Source organism: Artemia franciscana, chromosome 3 (assembly GCF_032884065.1).
Source record: "Artemia franciscana chromosome 3, ASM3288406v1, whole genome shotgun sequence".
NCBI lineage: Eukaryota > Metazoa > Arthropoda > Branchiopoda > Anostraca > Artemiidae > Artemia > Artemia franciscana.
Window position 1 is genome coordinate 51,716,454 of NC_088865.1, and position 24,846 is coordinate 51,741,299.

Below are 24,846 nucleotides of genomic sequence, written 5' to 3' on the forward strand. Positions count from 1 at the left end.
AGGGGTGATTGTATCGACCCATTGGTCCTAGGATGTCGCAAGAGGGCTCATTTTAATGAAAATGAAAAGTTCCAGTGCCCTTTTTAAGCGACCAAAAATTGGAGGGCACCTAGGCCCCCTCCCACTTTCATTTTTTTTCTCAAAGTCAACAGATCAAAATTTTGAGATAGCCATTTTCTTAAGCATAGTCAAAAAACATAATAAGATGTCTTTGGGGACGACTTACTCCCCCATAGTTCCCGGGGGAGGGGCTACAAGTTATAAACTTTGATCAGTGTTTACCTTGACCTGATGCCCACTTAATTGGACAATCTGTCTTGGCTTTTTCTACAATTGGCCATGACTTGACTTTTCCCACAACTATTCCTTTTAATTAAAAGTCAACGGTTGAGGGGTTTTGGCTGAGGGGGGGGGGGGGGGGTAGAGGGGAGGGAGCTACGTTGAAGGATCTTTACTTAGAGGAATTTGTCACGGGGGAAAAGAAATTCAATGAAGGGGCATAGGATTTTCTAGCATTATTAAAAAAAACACTGAAAAAATAATAATGAAGAAGTTTTTCAACTGAAAGTAAGGAGCAGCATTAAAACATAAAACGAACAGAAATTATTACGCATATGAGGGGTTCATCTCCTCCTAAATACCTCGCTCTTTCCGTTAAAGTAATTTCAACTATATATTCTACGGACTTGGTGATTCTAGGGTCATTCTTAAAGAACCGGGAGAAAATTTAAGCTTTAGTGTAAAGAGCGAGGTATTGACGAAAGGGCAAACCCCCTCATATATGTAATACAAATATACAAAGTTCTAGGTGCTTTTATAAGTTACCAAAAATTGGAGGGCAACTAGACCTCCTCCCCCACCCCATTTTCTTCAAAATCGTCAGAACGAAAATATGAGAAAGCCATTTAGACAAAAAAAGATATGCAAATTTCGTTGTGCGGTTAGCCAAATCAAAACATGCATTAATTTAAAAACGTTCAGAAATTACATAAAAAAAAACAGTTTTTTTTAACTTCAAGTAAGGAGCGTCATTAAAACTTAAAACGAACAGAAATTATTCCGTATATGAAAGGGGTAGTCCCCTCCTCAACGCCTCGCTCTTTACGCTAAAGTTTCTTATTGTTTTAAAAAGTATAGTTGTGAGAAAGAGTCAAACTTTAGCGTAGAGAGCGGGACATTGAGGGACTACCCCCTTTCATAAACGGAATAATTTTTGTTCGTTTTAATGTCGCTCCTTACATGCAGTTAAAAAAAACTTGTTTTTTTTTATTTAATGGACAAGAGGGAATGAAACTTGTATATGTAATTTTTACTTACCGGTATTTTAAATTCAGCCACCTTTTGTTGATAATTTTCTTCCTCATATCTCAAATGTCTTATTGACTTCAGTTGACAAGTCAACTAATCAGAGACACAATGCCTTGGAGGCGTAATGCCTAAAATTGGATAAGAATCCCGCCTTTTTTTCTATTGGCTGATGAACAACGCTATTAAGCCGGAAACAGGGGTAAAATAAGTAAAAAGTAAGCACATTTTGAAATTGTATTTTTCTGATTTTGCTTTCAAACTATTTATGATAGACATCAGAAATTTTCTGTAATGGTTGTAGATTATAAAATCTACATATGATCCAAAATTCTACCCTCTGGAGCCAACTTCATACCTTCTAGCAAGAAAAATGTTGAAAATTAAAAATAATTTTTTGCACCGTTAAAAATAAAAATATAACAATTCTGCAACCAACATTTTTTTTTAAATACTGGCAGGATGAACTAAAAAAAAAATCTACTGTCATTTCCCATCCACTAAATTTTTATTCACCAAACTAAAATAACTTGATTTCTTTTTTTTGCACAATAGGTAAAGCATATACAGAAAAAGTGAAACCAACATTTTTTTCCTTTTTAACTCGAGAGTCATCAAAAAAAAAATCAGTTCAAAATCACCAAAATCGCAGAAGTTATTCATGATTTTCTATCATAGGAGAAATAGCATTGGACACAAATTAAGACCATTAGCCTTAAAGTAGATCTTGAAGGCAGTCTAATGCTTCACTGATTTTTGGCTTTCATCCAGCAGTTCTAGTCGATGAGGGATTCATAAGATCTTAGAAGTTGGATTATTCGGTTGGGAGTTGTAAGTTCTTGTTCCTTTTTTAAGAGTTATAAGAGATTAAATTAAAGAAAGATGTAATTTTTCACAATAAAACTGCATTTGTTTTTACATCTTTCACATATTTATCGACACGACATCATAACTTCAAACTGGTAAAAATAATTGTTTGCTTTTTACGAGGTCGCAAACTATGTCAGCAAATATACTAATATAGACAAAAGCTTATCAAATTACTATTAAAATTACTGCCATAATTCAAAGATTTTTAAAAAATTAACTTTGTATGATCTACTGTCAAATTGAGTATTTAGAAAATACAAGAACTAACCTGTATGTAGTCCTATAGCAACGGTTGGACCGTTAACACACACGTCTTTGATTGTGCCATATTCTGATTTTATAACATTTAGTGATCTGTAGTTCTCTCCGTCCATTGTCAGGTAGTACTCACCTCGGACTGCAAAATAATTCAATTAGTCAAAGAGAAAACGAAATTTTAACAACACGAATTCAAAGAGTAGATAAAACACATACATAGCAAAGTAACAACGTAACAAACATAAAAAACGTAATTTGCTATTTGCCATGATATAGTTGAAAAAAGTAGGCAATTTCAAACGAAAGTAAAGAGTAGCGCTAAAATATAAAGCAGAAATCTATTATATATGACTATAGGGTCCTTAACAATTGAAAACCAATGCATGGAAAGCCCGTCTATTTATGGAAACGCAAAAGTTGCACAATCATAGGCGGCGCAATAGCGCTACCTAAGTAATGAGCAATGTGGTCATAATGTATTACCTTTCTCTTCTTCTTCTTTGCCGAGGGACTTCGTATAGAAGGAGCTGTCGTAGAAATTTCCGAAATACTTCAACCAATTGGAGAAAAAAGTTCCAGTGCCCTTTCTAAGAGTAAAAAGTGATTGGAGGGCAGCCAGGCCCTTGTCACGCCCATCAACTCTCCAACATATTCAATCAAAATCTTGATAAAGCCATTTTGTTCAACATAGCTTAAAAGTCCAGTAACTATGTCTCTGGGCATGTCACTCCCCCTACTGCCCTCGGGACTATGGACGTAATTCGCCCATTGTTTACATATAGCATTTGCTATTGAAAAAGGTGGGATTGTTTGGCCATTAGTATTCAAAAAGATGTAGGACATTCAGTTGATCCATTCAGAAAATATTGACGGTAGTGCTGAACTAAATCAAAACATGTTATGTGCATACGGATTGTCAAAAGGACGGACTAACCAATGACGAATGTATCAATTTGAAACTTTCAGGAAATGATGAGGGGGATGATCAATTGACCAAACAGGCAATATTTGCACACTACTACAACTACAACTAGAGCAACAACAACTACTACCACTAGAACTACCTATACCACTTTTAAAGCTACTACGACTACTACCACTCAAACTCCTGCTGCGGTGGCGAGTATTACCAAGGCTGAGGATATTGAAATGAAAATTTGAGGAAATGTCAAGGGGAAAGGTGAATAAAGTCAAAACATACCACGTACATACAGAATGTCAAAAGGGCGTATGAGTAATATATTTGGAACAACTCACTGTATCGAGCTGAAAGTTCTAGGGCATCATGGGGGGATGTTCAACTAGCCAAAAGAAAACATGCACTACCACTACTACTATGATACTAATACTATCAAGGCTAAGGGTATGGAGGTGAAAATTTGTCAGAATATTCTGCCAAAATTTGAAATAAATCAAAACCCACTATGTGAATGCAGACTTTCAAAAGGGCGTATGTAAATAAAGGATTAGTGTATTAGGCTGGAATGTTTAGGGAATGCTTAAAGTAAGATCAATTTACCTAAAAGCAATGTGTGCACGCTACTAATAATACAACTACTACTACTACTCCTATTACAACTACTACTAAGGTAAGAATGATATGGAAGTTGTTTTTTTTGGGGGGGGGGAAGTTGAACTAAATTAAGACACACTATCTGCATTCAGATTGTCAAAAGGGCGCATCGGCAGTATCTTAGGAACAGCTTGGTGTGTGAAGTCGAAACTTGCAGGGCTAGTTGCGGGTTATATTAAACTAATCAATAGGAAATATTTAAATCCTACTGCTTCTACTACTGCTATTATTATTGGTAAAATTACTACTATTAAAGCTAAGGGTATTATGGCAATTTCGTGGAATTTTGAGGAAACTTTTGAAAATATTTAAACAGTTCTGAACTATGTCAAAACAAATTATACCCAAACAGGTTATAAAGAGAACGTATCAGCACTGCACCAGGATTGGTTTATGGTATTAAGTTGAGACTTCAAGCCTCTGTTGAAGGGGATGTTGAAAAAAAAAACAGAACAAAGGTGCTATGTGCATACCAAAACTAATACTACTACTACTACTACTATTGCTACTACTAAGGGTATTAAGGTGACGAATGTTTAGGCAGATGTTTAACTAGATCAAAACGAACTATGAGCATAAAGATTGTCAAAGGGATTTAACAAAATTTCTCAAGAACGGTAACTTTTCAAAGAAACTTTTAAAGGAGCTCATTCGATTGTAAAATCAAAGTTCTAGTGCCCTTTTTGAGAGTCAAAGTGATTGGAGGGCAAATAGCCCCCCTTCCGAGCCCATTAATTGTCAAGACATCCAATCAAAATTTTTTTATGTCCATTTTGTTCAGCATAGTTGAAAGGTTCAGCAACTATGTCCCTGGGGATGCCATCCCCCTCCCCTACAGACCTCAGAGGAAGGGTTGTAATTTATGTAATTTGCCCATTATTCATATGCAATGTTTGTTATTAGAAAAAAGAGGATGTTTGATCTTTTGCGTTAAAAGACATTCAAGCGAAGCCTTCATAGAATTTTGGAGGGAGCACTAAATTTAATCAAAACATGTTATGTGCATACAGGCTGTCAAAAGGGTAAACTTAGGAATTAAATTAATGTTATTAAGTTAGAACTTCAAGGAATGATGAGTGGTATTGTCAATTGACCAGCGGCATGTTCAGGTGGATGTTGAACTACCCAAAAGGTATTATGTGCATGTTACCACTATTGCTACTATTACAACTACTACGACTACTGCTTCTTTTTCGCCTATTAAGGTGAAAATTTCAGGGAACATTTAGGGGGATGTTGAAGTGAATCAAAACACAATGTGTGCATTCAGGTTGCCAAAATAATGTACGAGCAATTACACCGGATTAGCTTAGATCACTAAGTTAAGATTTTCTGGGCGTGTTGCGAGGGACGTTGAACTAACCAAAAGGTAATCTATGGATAATGCTACTACTACTGCTGCTGCTGCTACTACTACTACGATTACTACGGAAGCTAAGAGAAAAAGTTGACACTTTTAGGATATATTTAGAGGAATGTTGAACTACATAAAAAATACACTCTGTACAAGCAGGTTGTCAAAAATATGTATCAACAGTATATAACAGGAATGGCCTAGGGTATTAGGTTGAAACTTTCAGGACATGTTAAGGGGGATTTTGAGCTAAAACGAAAAAATTTGAGCTAAACTTAAAAAATTTGTTACAATTATATGTAACGCCATGCTGTGAAGAAAAACAGAAGCTTTCAGATTTTTTCAAACCCTGACAAACTACGGAGCTGCCACAGTTAAATAAACATGTAAAACCTGATTAGCAACAATCAAAGGCACTATATATATGCTACTTCTACTACTATTAAGACAAATGGTATTAAGGTTACATTTTCAGAAAATGTTAGGGGGTATATTAAATTGAATTAAAACACGCTGTATGTATGGCTGTCAAATAGCCACATCAGCAGTATACCGAGAATGGCTAAGAGTAGTAGGTTGAAACTTTCAGAGCCTGCTGAGGGATATATTGAGCTAATAAAAGTGCACCATATGCATACTACTACCAGTAGTACTACTATTACCGCTGTTAGTGCTAATGTTATTTAGGCCAGTGGTATTAATTTTGAACTTTCAGGGACTGTTGGCTAAATCAAACACATTATGTGCATGCAGATCATCAATAGGATGTAACAGATATTTCCCAGAAATGGCTTCAAGCATTAAGTTGAAACCATCAGGGCATGAGGAAGGGATATTGTACAAGATCAAAAAGGCACAATGTTAATACCATTAATGCTTACTGCTAATACTACGACTACTATCATTCATACCACTCCTATTGCTCCTACTATTACTTCTGCAAGGGTATAGGGTCTAGAATAGTGTATAAAGTAGAAACTTCAACATAATGTTTATATTGCTTTAAAAATAAATTAAAAGGCACTATAAGTATACTGGTTGTCAATGAGGTGTCTCAGCAATGTCTCAAGAAAGGCTGAGGGCATTAAGTTGAAACTTTCAGGGCTACTACTTTTACTACTTCTACTCTCACAATTGAACTTAATCAAATGAGTGTAGGCACTTCCAGGTTGTCAAAGTAGTAAAGACACAATGTCTTGGGAATGGTATTAACTTTCATTTTAAAGGAAAATATGATTTGTGAAACTGAATTAGACAACACTATATTTTTGTTAAGTCAAATGCATTGGCAGCAGCATATAAGCTCATTCTGATTACCTGAAGAAGGCAAACTCAAGGATTATTGGACTTCATTTTTGTTCATGAGCATGAGCTATGTTTTTTTGGCACAAATTTCCCACTGACCCTTTGTTTATTTGTTTATTTTTGTATTTCTTTTTTTTCGCACAAATTTCTCATTGACCATTCGTTCATTTATTTTTTTTTGTAATTTGTATTTCTTCTTTTTTGGCACAAATTTCTCACTGACCGTTCGTTTATAACGCCCAATCAAAAGAAAAATCATTAGTAAAACTTTTATACGGTATATAGCCTAGGTCATTAGGGGTTGAAGACTAGTACACAATTATCACGGCAGGAAATGTTATGCCTAAAAGTGTTCAACGCGATTATAATAGATTGTTGGTTAAACCTTGGGCAATGAGTCTTTCACTCATGTATAATCCAAGAAGATTAGTCAAACAGACTAAAAAAGAACAACAAGTTTTATTTACTCACTTCAAAAATATCAAGTACTATTAAAATCAAAATGACAAAATTCATTCTGTATATGAGGGACTCCAGTGCCCTGTCAACGAGTGATTCAACGAGCTTTATGAAAACAGTTTATCAGAAGAAATAATCCTGAATGACTAGAAATTACCTTAGGCAAAATATTTGTTTTTTTGATTTTATTGGTTTATACCCTTTTTAGCTTTTTATTTTACTTATTTCTCAATAGAAGTTGATCCATCAGTGCCAAGTTGGAAGAATAACCCCACAATCCGGGCTAAATGCTTAGTCCAGGAAAATACCCAGACATTAGAAAGGAAGGAGCTGAGTTGCAATTCAGCTTGCAGCGAATATAAAAAAAAAAAAAACCGTTTCTCTGATCCAGGAACTCAATGCTTAATCCAGGGACATACACAGACACTAGGAAGAAAGGAGTAGAGATGCAATTAAACTTAAAGATAATGTAAATAACAGTTTTTTATAATAAGTATGAAACAAAATCGAAAACAAGGTAAATATTTGGTTGGATAATTTTGGTAGTTGAGACCCATTTTAATTCCTATTTTTTCCTTATTTTTCAACAAAATTTTGGTCCACAGTGCCAATGGGAAGAAAAAACCTAAAGTCCGGAAACTCAATGTCCAAGAATACACCCAGACATTAGAAAGGAAGGGGCTGAGTTGCAATTAAACTTAAAGCGAATGTAAACAACAGTTTTTCTAATAAGATTGAAACAAAATTCAAGACAAGTTAAATATTTGGTTAGTCAATTTTCTGGGTTTAGACCCTTTTTATCTCGTATTTTTTTTCCTTATTTCTCAACAAAATTTGGTCCGCAGTACCGATTTAAAAGAAAAACCCCAAAATGCTAAAGCTGTAAGATGGAGCTAAGATATAATTAAACTTAAAACTAATATAAAAAAAAAGTTTCTCTGATAAGATTGAACCTTATTTAAAAGAGAAATCTTGCACCAAATTTCCGAATGAAACTTTCAGGAATAAATTTACAGTGCGAGTGAAACTTCAGTTCTATTCAATCTTTATTTTGATATGTAATATTACTACTTCTGCCCTTAAAGCTGAGCAAAATCAAAAGGGGATAGGTACATCCAGGTTGTCAAAATAGCACAGATGGAATGTATTGGGAATAGTATCAAGTTTTAATTTTCGGTAAAATTTTAGAAGGGTATATATACAAAATAAAAAGTATATGTGTCTTGATTTTCATAAGAACGTATGTCATTAAAAATTATTTTTAAATGTTAAAAAAAAACTATGGATTCTTATAGAAAAAAAAAACAGATAAAAATTAAAATATTCCTTGCTTTTTCAATGAAAAAGACTATATCGATAAAAAAGAAACAGACATTAACTTTAAAAACTTTTTCTACAAAACAAGTTTTTGAAAAAAAGTTAATTAGCAATATTGAACCAAAATTGAGCCAAAATAAAGTCAAATAATTTTCCAAGGTTAAAACTACCACAAAGCACCATCATGCCCTGGAGAAAATAAACCCTTGCAATATCTCTGAAAAGCTTTACCAGCATTGGGAAGAGATCCAATATTCTTTAAAAAAAGTGACTTAACGTTTTCCTATATTTTTTTCCCAAACAGAAGTTTTTCTCACACAATATTTTTTGCCCCAAAAGAGCGAATTTTGCAGGTAGCGACTCAGATACCAAATTTTCGAGGCTGGTTTTTACGCAAAAACAATTGCAACTAAACACACAATCAGCCCAGCTGCTCCCGCTCAACATGAACAATCCTCAGAAGAAGACTTTCTGCGTTTTATTTTTCTATTCTCCAAACTCCTGTTACCTGAGAGACACACGCAATCTGTTCTAAAGATCTTCGAGTTGAAATGCTCCTCTTCCAAATTTAAGGGGGATTTTTCACAAACAGCTGTAATATAATGCACCATATTTATACTAAAAGGCTGAAGAGTATAACTGAACTTGACTTGTTTCTCAGCACTATAATACTTTCCAGAATCTTCAATATAGCACAGAGTCCCATTGGTTACTTTAAATGAATCTAGGCCATCCACTGATTCTCTTTTACATCTCTGTAAACTTGGTACAGAAAAACCGGTAACACCGTAGTAACCATCATAAACATAAAGAAATGGTTTGTCAAAACAAATATTTTTTAGCTGTAGTCCATGATATAACTCAATAAGTCCAATAGTTGCAAAATCTTTCATTCTCATAAACTTAATTAAGCCATTACGTACCAAAAGGAAAAAATGATCATGTTTTGAATAAATACCACCACAAATGTCAACTTGCCGAGAGCATAAATTGACTAATTCAATATGTGTGATGTTCTTTTGATTTGTTTTCTTCAGAATTTTACCTGTAAGTGTGTTCATAGTTAAGCTCTCTTTATCATGACAGTGGGTAAGTAGTATATCACCTGAATTAACGATAATACTAATCTCTGTAATGTTAATATGTGTGCCAATATCTTCATCTCCAAGAAAAGATGTTTGTCTTGGTTCATATGAGCTTAAATTCTTACGCCAAATGGCATTAGATACCAATTTATCGTAAGAGGTCACAGGTTCTTCTTTTTCCCCCGTGATCATATTAAAGGCAGTCACTGAATACTGTTGTATGAGCTCTGAGAGTATATTTGGGTCCATGAATTCAAGAGCTATGGCCTTCCAATTTATCATAGCCTAAAAAATAAAAAACAATCTTTAATTCAATTATACGTAAGATGAAATTACTGAAGAGAAGTCAATTCAAAAACCCCAAAAACAAGATGAACATTAGGGATTTTTTTTTGCAAGACAGTGGGAAACAAATTAGAATGATTATTTCAAACCTATGTCCAAGGGCCGTCCTCAGCAAGACATAAACATAAAGAAAAAAAAACTTACAACAGGATACAGTCAATACAACTAAAATGAAAAAAAACTTCGAAACTATCCTAGCATCCTTACCTCAGCGAAGGACTGATAAATAGATTGTGATGAAACGAGGCAATTCACTGAAATGAAAGAGAATGATTTAAAAACATATTTTTTAATACCAGCCTTACTTTTTTGGCTGCTGATTTCGTAGGTCCATTTGTGACTAGTTCTGTGTTAATATTTATTAGTCTTTTATAATGTTTTGTAGGATCGTTTTTAATTAACGATCCGTTTTTGTAACGATACAAGGATGACGTAATTTCACCTAGGAACTATAGGGAACATGAGCTTAAGGGTTTTTTAGATCACCTTGACAGATGTGATTGGAATTTACAGTTTACCTTAGAAATTGAAATTGCAAATAAAATCTCATTCCTTGATGTGCTAATTATTCGTAGCTTAAATAAACTCAATTTTACTATGTACAGAAAACCCCATAAGTTAAAGGAGCTGTGGTAATCTCTCTCGTCCATCGTGCCCTAAATATTTGTTCTAATTCCTACATCACAACAGAACTAGATCAAGACATACTTTATGTCCTGAACATACTTTATTAGGGACATACTTTTTGGAAATGGGTATCCGCTTTTATTTATTAACTAGCTGAGAACCGGCAGCTTCCCCGCCGGGCCCCAGCATGACACGCGGCAGGCCTCTATATATGGATTCTCATTGTCCCTTGTGTTCTAACCGTAGACAGTGCTGGGTCCCGGAGGCTTCGCCGCTGGGCCCCACCATGGCACGCGGCAGGCTTCTATATATGGATTCTCATTGTCCCTTGTGTTCTGAGTCCCGGCAACGCTATGTCATTTTTGGATCGAATTGATGACGTAAATTGGACATTCCTAATCTGGCCCTTTCTCTTTGAGCCGCAAGCCTGGTATTTCGTTGCTCTTGTGTTCCCTTTTTGGTGACATTGTAGGATAATTATACACGCATTGCTTTTGTAATACAGCAACACGCCTTCTTTTTTTACTATCTCTATTAGCCACAAGCCTGGTTTCGCGTTGCGAACATGACGTCATTTATAGATTTTAATGTTTTACTAGCTGTTGGGTGACGCTAAAGGGAAGCTTCGCGCCCCCCAAGCCCCCCCCCACGCAAGTCGTTACGCGCCATATTAGTTACACGTAAATACGTTCTGAGACCATACTGGCTATGCATGACATATGAGAACAAAGAAAGGGAACAAAAAATGAAAAGAGAAAAAACAAATAGGTGAAAAAACGAAGATTTTATCAGCCAGTAGCTAAATATGAAACACAAGCAAATATTTCGACAAGGACCTCTGCCAAGTCGTCCTCAGTGCTCAAAAAAAAAAAAAAAAAAAAAAAAAAACCCAGCAAAATCAAACCTTTATAAGTGACCTACACGAGAGGAAGACAGATACTGACTCAACCAACAAAAAACCAAGTTTAAATAAATGAAAGAGAAGTTACCAATTGGATTGAATAAGTATCCTTTGCCTTGCAACAGATTTCGCCTGTCTACAATTTCGGTTTTCATTAGATATGCGGACAGGTTGTCTTAAATTAGATTGAGCGGAAATATTCATAGATTCTTTTAATATTAAATTATTATAAATTGGGCTTAAGGAAATATCTCCCGTGTCTCTATTTATAGCCAGATTTATATTTATATGTTTTTTTTATCTCAATAGCCTCTTTAAAATATTGCGGTAGACCATTTACAGTTGATATTAAAGTTGCCTCTTCAAAAAGAACTAAATGGGCAGGATTTTCGTATATATGCTGGGCCAGAGCTGAATCAAAGTTGTCATTTTTATTTTCCAATCTCAGGGACTTGTCTATTGAAATTTTGTGTTCTTGCAAACGTTCCCCTAGTTGTTGATTGGTCCTTCCAATGTAAAATCTTCCACATCAACAAGGGACTCTGTAGACACCACTACCTAGTATAGGGTCCGTTTTATCCTTTCCCGAGTTGAAAAAATGTTCAACTTTTTGTTCAGTTTTAAAAGAAACAGAGAGATTATGTCTTTTTAAAATTTTTCCAAGTTTGTCGCTGAGTTTTGATACGTATGGTAATGTAGTGAAAGCTTTTTCTCAATTGCCAGTGTACCTGAATCAAGGGGGACGGGCTTCCTGTTTTCCTGTTTAATTTTTTTAATCGTCTATCTATTATATTTTCAATGAGGTTGATTGGGTAGCCATTGCAGAATAGAATGTCCTTAACATAGTCTAACTCGGATTTTACATGATTGCGTGAACATATTTTTAGAACCCTGTCGACTAAAGAAATTACTACCCCTCTTTTTACACAAGGAGGGTGATTTGACGAGAAATATAGATACCGATCATTATGGGTTGGCTTTCTATATATAGAAAAATCCAGGCTGGGAATATTTTTTATAATTAAAACATCCAAGAAAGGGAGCTTTCCTGAATCTTCCAGTTCTATTGTAAATTGAAGATTCGAATCAAAAGAATTCAAATGTGCCAAAAAAAACTTTTAGAGAGTCCTGACCATGTTCCCAAACAGCAAGAATATCATCAACGAAACGAAACCAGAGAGAGTGTTTTAAGGGAAAACTATGCAAAGCAGACTGTTCTATGAAATCCATGTAAAAATTTGCCAAAAAAGGAGACAAAACAGTGCCCATGGGCAGGCCCTTGACCTGAAGGAAAAAATTTTTCTCGAAACTTAAAATACAAAGAGAACTTGTTGAAAAGGCAAAAAAGCGTCATTATTGTGTCAATTTCCAAGGTTTTGTAATCTGCCCAAGTAGAATTTTCCTCTAATTTTCTTTGTAAGGCCTGTTCACATTTATGGACATCGCATGAAGTGTACATGGAAATTGCATCAAAACTAGATAAGATAGTTTTTTCTGTTATACTATGATTTTTCAGCTTCTCAACAAGATCTATGGAATTTCTTATATAAGATTTCTGTGTTATTAGAAGATACTTGAAAATTGTAGCTAAGAATTTTCCTACGCCTGTAGCTGGAGAGCTATGACATGCTACAATAGGACGCAACGGAGTATCCTTCTTATGAATTTTGGGTAGACCGTAAAATTTCGGGGCTGAACAACCTTTTGGGTAAAATTTTCTGTACATTTGAGGGGTGATTAGTCTATTATCTTTTAAAATTTCTAATTCTTTCCTCAACTGCTTGGTGTATTTATCTGTGGGATCAGTTTTTATTTCTTTATAAGTATTTTTATCCAATAAAAGGCTATTTATTTTATTTTGATAATCTGCAGAATCCATAATCACAACTGTGTTTCCTTTGTCCGCTCTTGTAATTACTGTATTTTTATCTTTTTTCACTTTTTTGAGGATTTTAATTTCTTCCTTTGATTGAGATGTAAGCGTCAATGGTGGCTTATAATTAAGAATACTCTTTACTATTTCCCCTCTTAGTAAGTCTGGATTTTCAACTTCACCATGAGAGCTAAAAATACCGGACTCCACACTCGTAATAATTTCTGATATATTGACGTTTGTCTGAGCCATTGCAAATTTAGGTCCTTTTGATAGAATACTTAGCTCCTTGGGTGTGAAAACCTTGGAGGATAGATTTTCCAAAGGAGAGCCAGGACAAAATCTAGGAAGGAAAATCCGTGTTTGTTGAAAATGTTGAAATTCGAGTTTCGAAAATTTTTCTGATAAGCGGGTTTTCGCTAAATTAAAAACGTGTCGGAAAGACCTTTGCGAGATTTCTAAAATTTGGAGAAAATCCGGAACGGATAAAGTCTGATGTAAGAAAGATTTGAAATTTGATATTTTATTACTTAGGACATATCTTTTGAGTCTATGGTCTTTTAAAATATGTGTTAGAGCTTTGAAACCCATTCTCTGGCTAAATGGGCCCTCAGATTGTGTACCTAAGTGTAAATTGTAACGTAAAGAAGGAGGATGAATTCGATTTCTTTTGCAAGTTTCTAAGAAATTGAATTGACAAATAAGATTTGCGTGTTTTTTTAACACAATTTAAAAAATCTAAAATAATATTGGTCAAATGCTCCCCGTAAGCTAGACGTAAATACGTTCTGAGACCATACTGGCTATGCATGACATATGAGAACAAAGAAAGGGAACAAAAAATGAAAAGAGAAAAAACAAATAGGTGAAAAAACCATGGGCACTGTTTTGTCTCCTTTTTTGGCAAATTTTTACATGGATCTCATAGAACAGTCTGCTTTGCATAGTTTCCCCTTAAAACACTCTCTCTGGTTTCGTTTCGTTGATGATATTCTTGCTGTTTGAGAAAATGGTCAGAACTCTCTAAAAGTTTTTTTTTGGCACATTTGAATTCTTTTGATTCGAATATTCAATTTACAATAGAACTGGAAGATTCAGGAAAGCTCCCTTTCTTGGATGTTTTAATTATAAAAAATATTCCCAGCCTGGATTTTTCTATATATAGAAAGCCAACCCATAATGATCGGTATCTACATTTCTCGTCAAATCACCCTCCTTGTGTAAAAAGAGGGGTAGTAATTTTTTTAGTCGACAGGGTTCTAAAAATATGTTCACGTAATCATGTAAAATCCGAGTTAGACTATGTTAAGGACATTCTATTCTGCAATGGCTACCCAATCAACTTCATTGAAAATATAATAGATAGACGATTAAAAAAGATTAAACAGGAAAACAGGAAGCCCGTCCCCCTTGATTCAGGTATACTGGCAATTGAGAAAAAAACTTTCACTACATTACCATACGTATCAAAACTCAGCGACAAACTTGGAAAAATTTTAAAAAGACATAATCTCTCTGTTTCTTTTAAAACTGAACAAAAAGTTGAACATTTTTTCAACTCGGGAAAGGATAAAACGGACCCTATACTAGGTAGTGGTGTCTACAGAGTCCCTTGTTCATGTGGAAGATTTTACATTGGAAGGACCAATCAACAACTAGGGGAACGTTTGCAAGAACACAAAATTTCAATAGACAAGTCCCTGAGAATGGAAAATAAAAATTACAACTTTGATTCAGCTCTGGCCCAGCATATATACGAAAATCCTGCCCATTTAGTTCTTTTTGAAGAGGCAACTTTAATATCAACTGTAAATGGTCTACCGCAATATTTTAAAGAGGCTATTGAGATAAAAAAAAAAAACATATAAATAGAAATTTGGCTATAACTAGAGACACGGGAGATATTTCCTTAAGCCCAATTTATAATAATTTAATATTAAAAGAATCTATGAATATTTCCGCTGAATCTAATTTAAGTCAACCTGTCCGCATATCTAATGAAAACCGAAATTGTAGACAGGCGAAATCTGTTGCAAGGCAAAGGATACTTATTCAATCTAATTGGTAACTTCTCTTTCATTGATTTAAACTTGGTTTTTTGTTGGTTGAGTCAGTATCTGTCTTCCTCTCGTGTAGGTCTCTTATAAAGGTTAGATTTTGCTGGGGGTTTTTTTCTTTGTTTTCTTTGAGCACTGAGGACGACTTGGCGGAGGTCCTTGTCGAAATATTTGCTTGTTTTTCATATTTAGCTACTGGCTGATAAATTCCTCGTTTTTTCACCTATTTGTTTTTTCTCTTTTCATTTTTTGTTCCCTTTCTTTGTTCTCATATGTCATGCATAGCCAGTATGGTCTCAGAACGTATTTACGTCTAGCTTACGGGGAGCATTTGACCAATATTATTTTAGATTTTTTAAATTGTGTTAAAAAACACGCAAATCTTATTTGTCAATTCAATTTCTTAGAAACTTGCAAAAGAAATCGAATTCTTCCTCCTTCTCTGCGTTACAATTTACACTTAGGTACACAATCTGAGGGCCCATTTAGCCAGAGAATGGGTTTCAAAGCTCTAACACATATTTTAAAAGGCCATAGACTCAAAAGATATGTCCTTAGTAATAAAATATCAAATTTCAAATCTTTCTTACATCAGACTTTATCCGTTCCGGATTTTCTCCAAATTTTCGAAATCTCGCAAAGGTCTTTCTGACACGTTTTTAATTTAGCGAAAACCCGCTTATCAGAAAAATTTTCGAAACTCGAATTTCAACATTTTCAACAAACACGGATTTTCCTTCCTAGATTTTGTCCTGGCTCTCCTTTGGAAAATCTATCCTCCAAGGTTTTCACACCCAAGGAGCTAAGTATTCTATCAAAAAGACCTAAATTTGCAATGGCTCAGACATTATTACGAGTGTGGAGTCCGGTATTTTTAGCTCTCATGGTGAAGTTGAAAATCCAGACTTACTAAGAGGGGAAATAGTAAAGAGTATTCTTGATTATAAGCCACCATTAACGCTTACATCTCAATCAAAGGAAGAAATTAAAATCCTCAAAAAATTGAAAAAAGATAAAAATACAGTAATTACAAGAGCGGACAAAGGAAACACAGTTGTGATTATGGATTCTGCAGATTATCAAAATAAAATAAATAGCCTTTTATTGGATAAAAATACTTATACAGAAATAAAAACTGATCCTGCAGATAAATACACCAAGCAGTTGAGGAAAGAATTAGAAATTTTAAAAGATAATAGACTAATCACCCCTCAAATGTACAGAAAATTTTACCCAAAAGGTTGTTCAGCCCCGAAATTTTACAGTCTACCCAAAATTCATAAGAAGGATACTCCGTTGCGTCCTATTGTAGCATGTCATAGCTCTCCAGCTACAGGCGTAGGAAAATTCTTAGCTACAATTTTCAAGTATCTTCTAATAACACAGAAATCTTATATAAGAAATTCCATAGATCTTGTTGAGAAGCTGAAAAATCATAGTATAACAGAAAAAACTATCTTATCTAGTTTTGATGCAATTTCCATGTACACTTCATGCGATGTCCATAAATGTGAACAGGCCTTACAAAGAAAATTAGAGGAAAATTCTACTTGGGCAGATTACAAAACCTTGGAAATTGACACAATAATGACGCTTGTACGTCTTTGCAACAAGTTCTCTTTATATTTTAGGTTTCGAGAAAAATTTTTCCTTCAGGTCAAGGGCCTGCCCATGGGCACTGTTTTGTCTCCTTTTTTGGCAAATTTTTACATGGATTTCATAGAACAGTCTGCTTTGCATAGTTTCCCCTTAAAACACTCTCTCTGGTTTCGTTTCGTTGATGATATTCTTGCTGTTTGGGAACATGGTCAGAACTCTCTAAAAGTTTTTTTGGCACATTTGAATTCTTTTGATTCGAATCTTCAATTTACAATAGAACTGGAAGATTCAGGAAAGCTCCCTTTCTTGGATGTTTTAATTATAAAAAATATTCCCAGCCTGGATTTTTCTATATATAGAAAGCCAACCCATAATGATCGGTATCTATATTTCTCGTCAAATCACCCTCCTTGTGTAAAAAGAGGGGTAGTAATTTCTTTAGTCGACAGGGTTCTAAAAATATGTTCACGTAATCATGTAAAATCCGAGTTAGACTATGTTAAGGACATTCTATTCTGCAATGGCTACCCAATCAACCTCATTGAAAATATAATAGATAGACGATTAAAAAAGATTAAACAGGAAAACAGAAGCCCGTCCCCCTTGATTCAGGTACACTGGCAATTGAGAAAAAAACTTTCACTACATTACCATACGTATCAAAACTCAGCGACACACTTGGAAAATTTTTAAAAAGACATAATCTCTCTGTTTCTTTTAAAACTGAACAAAAAGTTGAGCATTTTTTCAACTCGATAAAACGGACCCTATACTAGGTAGTGGTGTCTACAGAGTCCCTTGTTGATGTGGAAGATTTTACATTGGAAGGACCAATCAACAACTAGTGGAACGTTTGCAAGAACACAAAATTTCAATAGACAAGTCCCTGAGATTGGAAAATAAAAATGACAACTTTGATTCAGCTCTGGCCCAGCATATATACGAAAATCCTGCCCATTTAGTTCTTTTTGAAGAGGCAACTTTAATATCAACTGTAAATGGTCTACCGCAATCTTTTAACCCTTTCATGCCTGTGGTCACCATACGGATACCGCTCGCCTCCTATTTTTTTCTCTCGACTCAACAAAGTCACAACCGTGATTTCTTTTCCACTAGATAGCGCTTGCTTGACTCTTTCACGTTTGAATTTATTGTCCCTCAAGGCTTTACCCGAGCGGTCAAGCGAGCGTCCAAGTTTAGACAAAACATAAAATGTCGAAAAAAAGGAAAGGTGCAGATTTCGACCTCGATGACCTGGACGTTTCTGGTAAGTTCAGAGCCTGATTATGATCTTATTTTGTAGCTAAGAATGCGTTCTTTCGATTGAGATATCACTAGTCTAATTCTGAGCTGTAGTTTAGCCGCAAACAAGGTTGCTAACGATCGGTTACCAAATGGTCACGTCAGGCATTCAGTGCCAAACCATACCTAGGCAGATTTGTACAGCAAACGAGGCAGCAAGTCCTTTTTATGATCGGGAATAGGCAAGTTTTCTTTCTGTTCCTCCTTTTTACTGAAACAAGGGTAAAAAAGCTATTTTGTGGGATGCCTCAGGCAAGTGTTGAGGCCAATGGCCTATTTTATTACAAAATACTATTATTATTGTTATTATTAAGTGATGCACTTACCTTGAATTTCTTTTCAGCTGATCCAAGCACGAGCTCTGACTCCATGAGAGGTCATGGTCCCAAGCCCTTGAAAGAGAGACTGATCAAGGAAAGAAGTAGAAGAGTTACCAAGAAAATGACTGCAGAAGAAGCAGCAAGGCTTTTATTCATACCTGATTGTGATTCAGATCTCGATATCTCTTCCAACGACGACGACCCAAACTGGGCACCAGACAATCCAGATCAAGAATCTCAGCCTTTACGTTCTCTCAACTGTTATGGCAATGAAGACGGAAGAGATGAAGAGGATATCGACAACACAGACGACATCCCTTTAGCAATGCTTGGCAGGTTCGAGTTAGACAATGGCGATGACACGGATCAATTCGATTTGCCTCTCCTGGGCTTGAATGATACAACAGCGTCAAACAGTTCTTCAAGCATATCATCAGCACCAGTGTCAGCTTCTTCTGCAATACAGTCAGCAACAGTTACTGCACCTGCTGAACCCTTTGTCCTTACAAGAGCTCAAAAAAATGCTCCTTCCCAAGCAGTGGCCGGTCTAGTAACTCCAACTGATGCTCCTCAGGTCACGGCAAAACCAGTAGCAAAAAAGAAGGTAGCGAAGGAGGCAAAGCAATACAAGTGGATGAAAACGGAGCCCGAACCTCGAAATATTACATGGAAGGGTTCTATACCACACTATGACGAGGTACAAACGCCCCTTGATCTCTTCCGAATGTTTATCACAGAAGAAATTCTTTCAAACATTGTGGACCAAACGAATCTGAATGCCATGAGAAAAAAGAATATTGCTCTGAAACTTTCCCTTGAAGAGCTGCGCAGATTTCTTGGAGTTCAAATGCTTATGAGCATTCTCAAACTTCCGGCTATTAGAATGTACTGGGAGAATGGAATACGATATTCCCCGGTGGCTGATACCATGAGCAGAGATAGGTTCATCAGCTTGAGGTCTTTTTTCCACATTTGCGATGACACCATAATGATACCGAAAGGGGAGGTTGGTCATGATAAACTGTTCAAGATCAGAAGACTATACGACACATTCAGGGAGAATCTGAAAAAAATAGACCCTGAAGAGATCCAAAGTATTGACGAACAGATGATCCCATTCAAAGGAAGAATTGGATTTCGACAGTAGTTGAAGGACAAGCCCCACTCGTGGGGTGTAAAGGTTTTCACGAGAGCCGGCATCAGCGGAATAGTGTATGACATAGAGATATATACAGGAAAAGGAGCTGTTGAAATTTCTGAACTTGGCCAAGGTACTGACGTTGTCCTTCGGCTTGTAGAAAATCTGCCAAGGTTCATGAACTTCAAGTTGTTCTTTGATAACTTCTATACTGGTATCGATCTCATTCACAAGCTCCGGGTTGAATATGGCATCGAGTCATGTGGTACGATACGCAGCAACAGAATGAGGGGTGCTGTTCTAGATACCGACGCCAACATGAAGAAGAAAGGACGAGGGTCAGTGTACTTCCGTTTTGAAAGACATTCAGAAGTATCGGTAGTAAAATGGTATGACAACAAACCAGTCCATTTGGCTTCTTCATACTGTGCAGTCACCCCAATTGATAAGTGTCAGAGATGGGATGGCACAACACGGAAATACTTCGAAGTTGATCGCCCCCGAATCATCCGTGACTACAACAAATCAATGGGGGGCGTAGATCTTACTGACATGTTCCTGGAGCTTTACAGGACTGACATTCACTCTAAGAAATGACAACGCCTGGCTAATACACCGCCGACAGTGTAAGCAGATCAATGTTCAGCACATGTCTCTGCTGTACTTCAAAGTGGACATTGCTCGTGGGTTGGTTCTTACTGGCGTATCTCAAAGTCCTCGAGTTGGAAGACCATCCTTATCAGTGACCAAGCGCAATACGACTACCTCGCGAGACGGGATGCCTTCGGAATCAGTGAGGTTTGACCAGACCTCGCATTTTCCGGATACAACTGAAAAAGGAAGGTGTCGCTATGAGAAGTGCGTTAGGGGTGGAACCGGTCGAATCATGTGTTCGAAGTGCAAAGTTCGACTGTGTTTGAACTCAGATCGCAACTGTTTCACAAATTTTCACCTAAAATAGTATCTGTATATACCTGACGTGACCATATGGTAACCATTCACATTTTGGATATGGAATGAAATAAAAATTTAAAAAAAATAAACCTGTTCTAGTTGAACCTCCAGGATCAATCTCTACTATTTTCAGAATTTTTACGCAACTCCTTCTTGGTTCAGGTCTGAAAGGGTTAAAGAGGCTATTGAGATAAAAAAACATATAAATAGAAATCTGGCTATAAATAGAGACACGGGAGATATTTCCTTAAGCCCAATTTATAATAATTTAATATTAAAAGAATCTATGAATATTTCCGCTCAATCTAATTTAAGACAACCTGTCCGCATATCTAATGAAAACCGAAATTGTAGACAGGCGAAATCTGTTGCAAGGCAAAGGATACTTATTCATTCTAATTGGTAACTTCTCTTTCATTGATTTAAACTTGGTTTTTTGTTGGTTGAGTCAGTATCTGTCTTCCTCTCGTGTAGGTCACTTATAAAGGTTTGATTTTGCTGGTTTTTTTTTTTTTTTTTTTTTTTTTTTTTTTTTTTTTTTTTTTTTTTTTTTTTTTTTTTTTTTTTCTTTTTTTTTTTTCTTTGTTTTCTTTGAGCACTGAGGATGACTTGGCGGAGGTCCTTGTCGAAATATTTGCTTGTTTTTCATATTTAGCTACTGGCTGATAAAATCCTCGTTTTTTCACCTATTTGTTTTTTCTCTTTTCATTTTTTGTTCCCTTTCTTTGTTTTCATTAGTTACACGCCATTGTAGTTGTGTCCCTGTGTTCCACCTGTGAATATAGATAATATATAAATATTTTTAACTACATAAAACTTGCGAATGTACAACATTCTTGGCTGTCCCATTGTCTGTGCATATAAATAGATTGTTAGGTTTACCGACTCTTGAACATGCAACATATAATTGTCCATGGGAATAACAATCTGTATTCAGATCTATACCTCATTATTCTAATGGTTGCCCTTGAGCTTTGTTGATGGTGATTGCTAATCGAACATTCCCTGTGTCCCTGTCGTCATTTATATATTCCCCTGTGCCCCCCGGCGTCCCCGTTGTTGTTGTTTTCCTATGTTCCGGTCGTCATTTGTGTCCCGGTGTCCCAGTCTGTAATATCTCTTTGAGTGTCGCGGTCTTCATTTATATTCCCTGTGTCCCGGTCGTCATTTGTGTTCTGGTGTCCCGGTCTGTAATTTATCTTTGAGTGTCCTGGTTGTCATTTATATACCCTATGTCCCGGTCGTCATTTGTGTCCCGATGTCCCGGTGTGTAATTTCGTCAATCAACAAACATGACGTCAGTCGACACACAAACATGACGTCACTCGACACACACACACACAGACAACTTATTTATATATATACTAGCTGTTGGGGTAGCGCTTCGCGCCACCCCAACACCTAGTTGGTGGGGCGCTTCGCGCCCCCCAAGCCCCCCGCGCGCGTAAGTCGTTACGCGCCATATTAGTTACGCGCCATTGTAGTTGTGTCCCTGTGTCCCACCTGTGAATATAGATAGATTTATATATGTGTTTCCAACTACGTAAAAATTGCGAATATACAACATTCTTGGCTTTCCCATTGTCTGTGCATATACACAGCCGTATGTACTAATAATGACGTCATATGCAAACGCTCTTTTTACAAACAAACAAACATGCATACACACAACTCGTTTTTATATAGATAGATAGATAGATAGATACAATATAAATTAACTGCGTAAAACTTGCGAATATACAACGTTCTTCGCTGTCCAATTGTCGCTGCATATAAATAGATTGTCAGGTTTACCGACCCTCGAACATGCAACGTACAATTGTCCATGGGAAAAACAATCAGTATTAAGATCTATACCACATTTTTCTAATGATTGACCTTGAGCTTTGTTAATGGTGATTGCAAATGCTAATCGAATTGGGAATTGCAATCTTTTAAATTGAAAAGGCAGATCCGTTGGAATCATGGGAATGCGAGGAATAAGAACAGCCTCACCCTCAAAAGGCCCTGTCAAGATTGTGGCCTCTATTAGGTTTTCCATTGTTTTTTTTTTACGGCAAGTCGCGTGCCATTGCAAAGCTTTGGTGGGTTGATATTTCTTAAAAGTATTATTTGTACGTCTATTTTTAGTTGTAGCACGTGTGGTGGAAACCCTGAAGGATCTATGGAATTTAAAAATTCAGATGGATAATTAACCGCTTCATTTGGTTCAAAACTGTGTCGACTGACTTGTAAAGGACTGCCTGGTCTCGAATCTTGGTCAAAACAATATTGTTGATTTCGTAGACGTCTATATTTTTGGGCGCGAGAATCGCTCTTGCACTTAGCCATTTATTATTTTTATAATTTTTTAGAATATTCGGAAATACTTTTTCAATCAATTCATTTTTGGACGTCACTAAATTACAGAAATCAGCAGGTAGTTGTATACGTCCTGAAATTGAGTCTACTGGGAGCTTTTCGTTTCAAATTGCCAGCAATTGATCTGAAAATGTTTGACCAGAGTCATCGTTTTGCAATCAGACACGCATATTTGTAGTTAATTTTAATATTTTTACGTGTGCCCATAAATTAGAATTTTTCAGGCAAGCATTCATTTCGTCTGCAAGAGTTAAACTACGTAAAAATTGCAGATATACAACATTCTTGGCTTTCCCATTGTCTGTGCATATACAAAGCCGTATGTACTAATAATGACGTTATATGCAAACGCTCTTTTTACAAACAAACAAACATGCATACACACAACTCGTTCTTATATAGATAGATAGATAGATAGATACAATACAAATTAACTGCGTAAAACTTGCGAATATACAACATTCTTCGCTGTCCAATTGTCGCTGCATATAAATAGTTGTCAGGTTTACGGACCCTCGAACATGCAACGTACAATTGTCCAAGGGAAAAACAATCAGTATTAAGATCTATACCACATTTTTCTAATGATTGACCTTGAGCTTTGTTAATGGTGATTGCAAATGCTAATCGAATTGGGAATTGCAATCTTTTAAATTGAAAAGGCAGATCCGTTGGAATCATGGGAATGCGAGGAATAAGAACAGCCTCACCCTCAAAAGGCCCTGTCAAGATTGTGGCCTCTATTAGGTTTTCCATTGTTTTTTTTACGGCAAGTCGCGTGCCATTGCAAAGCTTTGGTGGGTTGATATTTCTTAAAAGTATTATTGGTACGCCCATTTTTAGTTGTAGCACGTGTGGTGGAAACCCTGAAAGATCTATGGAATTTAAAAATTCAGATGGATAATTAACCGCTTCATTTGGTTCCAAAACTGTGTCGACTGACTTGTAAAGGACTGCCTGGTCTCGAATCTTGGTCAAAACAATATTGTTGATTTCATGGACGTCTATACTTTTGGGTGCGAGAATCGCTCTTTCACTTAGCCATTTATTATTTTTATAATTTTTTAGAATATTCGGAAATAATTTTTCAATCAATTCATTTTTGGACGTCACTAAATTACAGAAATCAGCAGGTAGTTGTATACGTCCTGAAATTGAGTCTACTGGGAGCTTTCCGATTCCCATTGCCAGCAATTGATCTGAAAATGTTTGACCAGAGCCATTGTTCTGCAATCGGACACGCATATTTGTAGTTAATTTTAACATTTTTACGTGTGCCCATAAATTAGAATTTTTCAGGCAAGCATTCATTTCGTCTGCAGGAGTTGATCTAGGTATTATAGGTAATGTTTGCCTGATATCTCCCGCAAGCAATATTAATGGGCTGCCAAAGGGTTTCGAAATGACGACAACTAACTTCATGATTAAATATCTTTAATGACGTCACCGTCATAGCAAAAATGACGACAACTAATTTCATGATGTCAGCCGACACAGAAACATGACGTCACCTGATCCACAGACAGACAACTTATTTATATATATATATAGATATATAGATTACAGTTTTTTCCTTTTTTAAATTTTTTTATTTGTTTATATTTTTTACGTCATATTTTAGTTTTTTTTTTAGTTTATTCTTTTTTCTTTTTAGTTTTTTCTTTTTTTAGTTTTTTCTTTTTTTCTTTTTATTTTTAGTTTTTTACCTAATTTAGATTTTTTATTTTTTTCTTTTTCTTTAGTTTTTGTCTTTTATTTTAGTTGTTCTTTTGTTAGCTTTTTTTTTTTAGTTTTTCCTTTTTTTGTTTTTTTAGCTTTTCCTTTTTTTAGTTTTTTCTTTTTT

At 35.7% G+C, this 24,846-nt stretch overlaps 1 protein-coding gene across 4 annotated transcripts in view; it reads right to left on the reverse strand.

Annotated features, from left to right (window-relative positions):
* The window catches only part of LOC136025392 (uncharacterized), a 79,323-nt gene that overhangs the window by 16,531 nt on the left and 37,946 nt on the right, over positions 1-24,846 (reverse strand). For 3 of the 4 annotated variants that reach the window (XM_065701383.1, XM_065701382.1, XM_065701380.1), the window contains exons 3-4: positions 8,950-9,811; positions 2,444-2,572 (exon numbers count right to left, since the gene is read on the reverse strand). In XM_065701383.1, coding sequence (XP_065557455.1) covers positions 2,444-2,572; positions 8,950-9,811 — 991 coding nt within the window. The remainder of the gene's footprint in view (positions 1-2,443; positions 2,573-8,949; positions 9,812-24,846) is intronic. The other variant, XM_065701384.1, reaches the window with a different exon arrangement.